The sequence below is a fragment of the Elephas maximus genome, chromosome 3 (assembly GCF_024166365.1).
Source record: "Elephas maximus indicus isolate mEleMax1 chromosome 3, mEleMax1 primary haplotype, whole genome shotgun sequence".
Lineage (NCBI taxonomy): Eukaryota > Metazoa > Chordata > Mammalia > Proboscidea > Elephantidae > Elephas > Elephas maximus.
The window spans coordinates 14,590,662-14,599,203 of record NC_064821.1 but is presented as its reverse complement, the minus strand read 5'-3'; the positions used below and the strand labels follow the sequence as shown (position 1 = coordinate 14,599,203).

Sequence of the window (8,542 nt, the reverse complement as noted above, 5' to 3'; positions counted from 1 at the left end):
TGCAAAACCCACATCTAAAAACTACTCCCAAGTAAAGAGGTATACCCCACACCTCTCAGTGAAGGCTACCCCTGGAATAAATAATGCTGGGTCACTTCTGCCACCATGCATTTGGCAAAGTAAGTTCCAGATGGTGCTGTCCATTGGCAGCTGGTGCTGCCCAGCTGGTACAATACAGATGGTGAGAGGATCCCAGGGAATGTGGGAGGAGCATCTAATACTCCCCTGTTCACTCAGCAGACCCAATTCTACTGAAATTCTTCTCAAAAAATGAAGTTTTGAGTGCATTCCACAAATGTGTAACTACCATTCCTGATGACACCTCCAGAGAGCCCAGAAAATTAAACCATGTATAAGAACAACTCTTATTCCTTTGTATTCATTACTAAAAGCTTTAGGATCTTGGGGAGTGTATCTTAAAACAGCAATGATGAGACATAAAGGTAAAATAAAGTAAGGAAATGAGAAAGTAAAGAAGAAGAAAGGAAGGAAGAAAAGAAGCAAGAAAGAACCACAAAGAATGAATCAACATCTCAGGTTATCCAAGGCAGTATATTACTATGGTCATCTGAAAAAAACATCTATCAAATCTAGATTCCCACCCTTGAACTTGGAAACCACATCATTGACCTAATGAAAAGTAAGATAGCAAAGTTAGGAGTATTAACTCAATGATAGTTTGCCAGTTTGAATCCATACCAATCTCTGACTCTTACTCTGAAAAGGGGGGTGAATGAGAATGGTTAAATAAAATCATACATGTAAAGCAATAAACAGTCCAGATGTGGCAAGCAGTTGGTTATGACTGTTGTATGATTTTAATTTTATTTTGTTCAGGGAAAAACACACACATAACCAAATTAAGGTGAAAAGCATCAATGTTTGAGAGATTAAGCTTTAGGAAAATCACGTCTGCACTTGCCAAGATTAATGAGGCAAATCTAAGGTTGGATTTTTCAGGTATGGCTCAAAGAAAGCTGACCAAAGAAAGAATTTAAAGACAGCGTATAGGAAAGAAAGAAGAGGGAAAAAAAATTACTAAGGAAATGTGGTACAATAACAAGTAGAAGGCCAACTATAGTTGCTTTGGGATTGGAAGAAATGATGCATGTCTTTTGAGGAAGAAAAGGAATCAGGACATTTAAATTCATGATATTTGGTTTTGGGGACCATGAGGCCCATTTAGCCTTGAGGCCAGTAACCATCATCGTGGACAAGAGCCTGCTCTACAAAGGAGCCTTCCCAGGGCTCCCTTCACATCCTTATTCCTTAGGCTGTATATGAAGGGGTTCAGCATGGGCGTGACCACAGTGTAGAATACTGAGGCAATAGAGCTTGTCTGGGAAGAATGGGTCACAGCAGAACTGAGGCAGACCCAAAGACCAGTTCCATAGAACAAAGAGACCACGGAGAGGTGAGACCCACAGGTGGAAAATGCCTTATACTTGCGCCCGGCAGAGGACATCCTCATTAAGGAGGAGACAATCTGAGAGTAAGAAAAGAGGATCCCTGAGAGGGGAAACACACCCATCAGGGCAGTCAACACATACAAGAAGACATAATTGATGTGGGTATCAGAACAGGCCACTTTGATAATCTGAGTCAGTTCACAGAAGAAATGTGGTATTTCAGTGTCTATACAGAAATTCAGCCTTGTGATCAAGACAATATGAAGCAGGGAGACCCAAAAAATGATGACCCAAGACACTAGAACCAACAAGACACAGAGCCGGGGGTTCATGATGACTGTGTAGTGCAGGGGATGACAAATGGCCACAAACCGGTCATAGGCCATCATGGTCAGGAGAAAATTGTCCAGTGCAGCAAAAATCATGAAGAAATACACCTGAGTGAGGCATCCTATGTACGAGATGTCTTTGTTCTGTGTCTGGATGTTCACCAGCATCTTTGGGACCGTGGTAGTGATGAAACAGATGTCAACAAAGGAAAGGTTGAAGAGGAAGAAATACATGGGTGTGTGGAGATGGGAGTCAGAGGTGACGGCCAGTATGATGGACAGGTTCCCAAGCACAGCGACCACGTACATGGACAGGAAGAGTCCAAAGAAGAGGGGCTGAAGTTCAGGATCCTCTGAGAGGCCCAGCAGGAGGAATTTTGAAAATTTTGTTTGGTTTTCTGCTTCCATGTAGCTATTTTGTTGGCTGGAGAAGGTAAAAGCAACATTCAGCAAACTGTCAACTGGTACCTCAGCTAGTCATCGCCTTTACAATACCACCTGCATTTTGCTATTGAGTACGTCCAATGACTGTGACTCTCAGTTACAGGAAGCCCTTTTCCATTTTAAATATATATAATTATTCAGACACTTTAATTTAGCAGAAATCTCTCTCTTTTTAGCTTCTATTCACTGGTTCTAACGATCCTATTTGAATTTATACACATAAACCAATTTCTTTTTTAATATTATCCTCCCAAGCTAAGTGGAAACATGTTATGTGAACCCCCAATTATGGTCTTTTGCCTGATAATCCCCATGCCTCCTCCATTCTGGTAACTCTGTATTAGTGATTAAAAGTCATCTGAGTTGAAAATTCCTGTCTTAAATGTGACCTGTCACATCCTATTGACATAACAGTTAACTCATGGTGCTTTATTTTTTTCTTTTTTAAAAATCTGGTTACTATTATTACCTTCTTTGCAAGGTTTAGAAATGCCTTTGTGAACAGGAGGATCTGTTTTAATAATAACCAAAAAATTTTTTAAAAATTCAAACCCATTGCCATTGAGTTGATTCTAACAAAAGGCAACTCTATAGGACAAAGTAGAATTGCCCCACCATGTTTCCAGGGCTGTTATCCTTAAGGAAGAAGACTGCCACATTTTTTTCCTATAGAGTTGCTGGTGGATTCAAACCACTTACCTTTTGGTTCATACCTGAGTGCTTAACCACTATGCTACCAGGGCTGCCAATATAAACTGTTCCCTTTCTGAGCTACAGTATAAAGCTATGATTTCAAAAATGAGTGTTTGACTCACACTGCCTGGAGTAGAATTTTGGCTCTACCAACTTCTGCCTATGTGGCCATGAGAAAATTACTTGATCTCTTTGAGCTGCAGGTACCTCCTTCTCCAATAAGAGCATTCAATATTTCCTACATAATGAGACTGATGAGTTAATTAAATGAGATGATGCATGTCATTTTTCTAGCGTTGTGTCTGTGATATAGAGTAGGCACTTGGTAATTGTTTCTGTTTTTTTTTTTTAATATCACAATAAATCTGTCTTGCATGTCTATCATTTATCAATAGCTCCTTTATATTAGGGCAGCCATAAAGCAAGGATGGAATTGTGATAACTATAAACAAAACAGTTCTGTTACCTCTTCTGATCTCCACACAGCTCTTCCAATTAGTGAAGATTCCTATGGCTCCCTATTGCAGAAACCACCTGCCAAATGGATTCTTCCAAGAAGAGGAAAGGCCAAGTGAACTCTGTACATAGGAGAAGGAAATAAAAGCACACAACCATTAAAATCAAATACAAGGCATGTGTGTGCTCATGTATACATGCTCTTGAATAAGGATGTGTTAAATTAAAATCAGTGGAGTTAATTACAAAATACATGATGGGTAGATTAGAATATTAAAAACTTCTATAGGGCAAATTATACCAAAGAAAATTAAAAGTCAAACTTAAGATTTGAAAATAAATGTTTACATTTTCCATAAAAGAAAAAATAGTATTATTCATGCATAAAGAATGGAAATTAATTAAATAGAGAAAAAAAATCATTGTGGACATTTCATTTAGTCTGCAACGTTCAATGAACTGTCAACTGGTACCTATGAGTAGGAAGGATTTCTCTGAAACAGGATTATTTGAGTTGACAAAGGAAGAATAGGTAATTGCTATTCATAGGAAGTAAGAAAAGGACAAGCACAATAAACTTAGAGAATAGAAGGTTTTGTACCCTGTTGGGCAGTGAGCTTGGTAATGGAAGGGATTTGAGAGGCCAGTGAGATGAAGAGCAGAAAATGACACATAGGAAGGACAGAGTTCGTAAGGCCCACAAACAGAGCATCCATTCCTATTCCTTGATGTGCCTCTTACATGGGTAATTTTATGTTTACTTGTGTGTCAGAGTTTGTGACTTTGTTTTCTCAATGTTGCCTTAACCCAATATACAATGGATGTTTTAAAACCACAACCAACAAGATAGTCTACATTAAAACACTAAAATATTTATGCCAAATTCATAAATAAGCCAAGGCAATTTAATCCCACTTTTGTCATTCTCCTGTATCATTTAAAACGAGAAAAGGAAATGGGTCTGAGTACTAAAACCTCAAAAATAATTATCCTATGTGTAGATGATATTGAGGACATGAAGAAGAAATAGTATACAAATAGAACTTTTAAGTGCTGTTAGTAAGTTGGCAGGGCATTAAAGAAATATTTAGAAACCAGTAAATTTTCATTTGGGGGAAAAATACTTAGGAAATATATAGAAAAACCCTAACACATTAGGAACAAAATAAACAATATCTCCCTTATACTAGATTTTCTTTGAGTAGGTAATGGATAAATTACTGGAGGTAGGAAATCTAACAGCAATCTATAATTTACAGAAGAGAATGGAGAAGTGATGTTTGATGAGAAAGATAAGATAAAGTTTCATAGTTGGTTATATCCGAGTTTCATCAGAAAATTATACATTTAAGAAACGGCCATTTCCAACGCTTCTTGAAAAGGGTCCCTGGATTCCAGAAAGAAAAAGAAGAAACAGAATGAGAGCTGGAAAAGCCTGGCCGCAGTGGAAACTAATATGCGTTCAAAGCGCAGGGAGCTCACATTCCTAAGCAAGTATGGGAGGGTTCAGTGCCCTTACCAGAGAGATGAGGCCCAGGATACGCTTTTATTCCTCTTTTCCTTCTTACTCCACCAGCCCTGAAGGGGACACACTAACTCTTTCTGATGGCATCACTGAAGCAGTTTCTCTTCTCCGTGGTCTGTCTCTGAGAAGCCAATTTGGTTTTCACCAAGGCTGGGATCAAATATTTACAGGGTGAGGGACAATGAGGACATGTTTAAAATTTATTGTGTCTCCTGGGTTGAATATCAGAGCTGTTCATTAAATAAATTGTTCTAGTGTCCTTTCACTCTCTAAACAATTCACCTCCCATGAGTACAAAAAAGTAAATAAAAACCCACTGCCTTCAAGTCAATTCTGACTCCTAGAGATCTTATAGGACAGAGTGGCATTGCCCCACAGGGTTTCCAAGGAGCAGATGGTAGATCCGAGTTTGCATTAGCAGCCAATGTCAAAAAAAAAAAAAAAAAAATGAAAATTTTCTTGCCAATTTTGTTGCTTTATAGACAGCAATGGAGAGGGAGGGGTTTGTGAGATGAATTTATTTCCTCCAAGGAGGAATTCTTCTTTCTTTAGTTTTGATTTAAAGTAACAAAATGTCCCTTAAGGAAAATTAACTGCTACAAGAAACCAAACATAGGAACCATCTTTCTTAGAGTGAAATCCCACTTTAGGGAGTGTATGCCTTAAAGAATATTCACTGATTTTATAGGACACTTGATGTCCCCAAGGTTATGGAGGCAAACTGGTTCTATCTGAAGAAAAGCAAGCTGTCCAATAGTTTTAATGTGTTATGAACTAATAAGACAAGGACTGAAAAATATCCTTTGCATGCACTTATGACATGAAAACGTTGTTGATCTTAGAGACGGTTCCATTTATTTCCTGGCTCTCTAAATAAAGGGGCAGGTTCAGAAATAATTCAGGCGGGGTGCTTGAAGAGTGATTGAGCATTGAAGAAATGTAGGTGGCAGGTATAGACCAATTTTGCAAAAGTTTGTCAGGAAAGGGAAGGAGAGAGAGAAAGCATAGCCTAAAGTCGATTAAGAGTATGGGACAATTTAAAAAAATTAGTGATAGATATGGGAAGATGATTAATTTTAAAGATGTCATCATATATAGTGCAACATTTGACTACATAGGCGATTATGACTACATAATTTTCAAGGATGTTGTACACACTGAAGAATCCCTCATGGTACAGTGGTTAAGAGATCAGCTGCTAACCAAAAGGTTAGTGATTCAAACCTATCAGCTGCTCTGCAGAAGAAAAATGTGGCAATCTGCTTCTATAAGATTACAGCCTTGGAAACCCTATGGGACAGCTCTACTCTGTCCTGTAGGGTCACTATCAGTTGGAATCAACTTGATGTCAATGAGTTTGGATTTGATTAATTATATAATTTAAATTAGTGACAATCATATAAATCATAACATTCTGTATTCCCAATGTGCAGAATACTTAGGTACAGAAATCAAGAGGTGGAACTAATGGCCCAACAAAACATCACTCCCACTGACCTACTTGGGGAGTTTGTGCTTCAGACTTCCTCAACCCTGGCCCCAACTCATAAAGAAAGCTCTTCTTCTACTTTATATTGCCACCAGAAATATGTATACATCCTCGCCTACTCTGTTATTTTCTCTTTTTTTATTATTTATATCATTATTTACACCCAAGTGTCTGTCAGTTTGTCATACTGTGGGGGCTTACCTCTTGCTGTGATGTTGGAAGCTATGCCACCAGTTGTCAAATACCAGCATGGCCACCCATGTCAGACAAGTTTCCTCTGAGCTTCCAGACTAAGAGAGACTAGGAAGAAGGGCCTAGCAGTCTACTTCTGAAAAGAATTAGCCACTGAAAATCTTTTGAATAGCAGCAGAACATTGTCTGATACAGTGCCAGAAGATGAGTCCCTCGGGTTAGCTGACACTCAAAAGACAACAGGGGAAGAGCTACCTCCTCAAAGTAGAGTCAACACTAATGACATGGTTGGAGCCAAGCTTTTGGGACCTTCATGTGCTGATGTGGCACAACTGAGAATGAGAAGAAACAGCTGAAAAAAATCCTTTAATAATCAGAACTTGGAATGTCCAAAGTACAAATCAAGGAAAATTGGAAATCATCATAGAAGAAATGCAATGCATAAAAATTGATATACTAGGCATCGGTGAGCTGACATGGACTGGTATTGGCCATTTTGAGTCAGACAATCATATGGTCTACTATGCTGGGAATAACAACTTGAAGAGGAATGACATTGCATTCATCATCAAAAAGAACATTTCGAGGTCTATCCTGAAGTACAATGCTGTCAATGATAAAATACTATCCATAAGCCTACAAGGAAGACCAGTTAATTCGACTATTATTCAAATTTACAAACTAACCACTAAGGCCAAAGATGAAGAAATTAGAGATTTTTACCAACTTCTGCAGTCTGAAATTAAGCATGCAATCAGGATGCATTGATAATTACTGGTAGTTGGAATGGGAAAGTTGGAAACAAAGAAGAAGAATTGGTGGTTGGAAAATATGCCCTTGGTGATAGAAATGATGCCAGGGATCACATGGTAGAATTTAGCAAGACCAACAACTTCTTCATTGCAACACAAGTGGAGACTATACACGTGGACTTCACCAGGTGGAATACACAGGAATCAAATCAACTACATCTGTGGAAAGAGTCAATGCAAAAGCTCAATATCATTAGTCACAACAAGGACAGGGGCCGACTGTGGAGCAGACCATCAATCCCTTATATACAAGTTTAGGTTTAAACTGAAGAAAATTAGAACAAGTCCATGAGAAATCAAGTATGACCTTGAACATATCCCTCCTGAATTTACAGACCGTCTCAAGAATAGATTTGATGCGTTGAATGCTGATGACCAAAGACCAGACAAGTTGTGGAATGCCATCAAGGACATCATACGTGAAGAAAGCAAAAGGTCATTAAAAAGTCAGGAAACAAAGAAAAGATCAAAATGGATGTCAGAAGAGACTCTGAAACTTGATTTTGAACCTTGAGTAGCTAATGCAAAAGTGAGAAATGACTAAATAAAAGAGCTGAATAGGAGATTTCAAAGGGTAGCTCGAGAAGTAAAAATAAACTATTATAATTACTTGCACAACTACCTGGAGGTAGAAAACCAAAGGAAAGAACATGCTTACCATTTCTGAAGCTGAAAGAACTGAAGAAAAAATTCAAGCATCGAGTTGCAATACTGAAGGATTCTATGGGGAAAATATTAAATGATGCAGGAAGCATTAAAAAAAGAAGGAAGGAATACAGTATGCCAAAAAATAATAGTTTGACATTGAACCATTTCAGGAGGTAGCATATGGTCAGCAACTGATGGTACTGAAGGAAGAAGTTCAAGCTGTACTGAAGGCTTTGCCGAAAAACAAGGCTCCAGGAGATGACAGAATATACCGATTAAGATGTTTCGACAAATGTATTCAACACTGGAAGTGCTCACTCATCCATGCCAATAAATTTGGAAGACAGCTACCAGGCCAACTGAGTGGAAGAGATCCAATTTATGCCTATTCCCAAGAAAAGTGGTTCAACAGAATGAAGAAATCATTGAACAACATCATTAATATCACATGCAAGTAAAATTTTGCTGAAGTTCATTCAGCCGCTGTAGCAGTATATCAACAGGGAACTGCGAGAAATCCAAGGTGCATTCAGAGGAGAAGGTTG

The 8,542-nt window shown here is 38.4% G+C and overlaps 1 protein-coding gene across 1 annotated transcript; it reads right to left on the bottom strand.

The window, feature by feature from the left end:
• Window positions 1-1,191: 1,191 nt before the first annotated feature.
• LOC126074027 (olfactory receptor 7D4-like) lies at window positions 1,192-2,154 on the bottom strand. The gene has a single exon (XM_049881370.1). The coding sequence runs from the start codon at window positions 2,144-2,146 to the stop codon at window positions 1,205-1,207; it is 942 nt and encodes a 313-aa protein (XP_049737327.1). The 5' UTR covers window positions 2,147-2,154; the 3' UTR covers window positions 1,192-1,204.
• Window positions 2,155-8,542: the final 6,388 nt, after the last annotated feature.

What these genes read in the sequence shown, in the direction of transcription:
- LOC126074027 (XM_049881370.1), bottom strand. Translation starts at nt 2,146, where the DNA reads ATGGAAGCAGAAAACCAAACAAAATTTTCAAAATTCCTCCTGCTGGGC.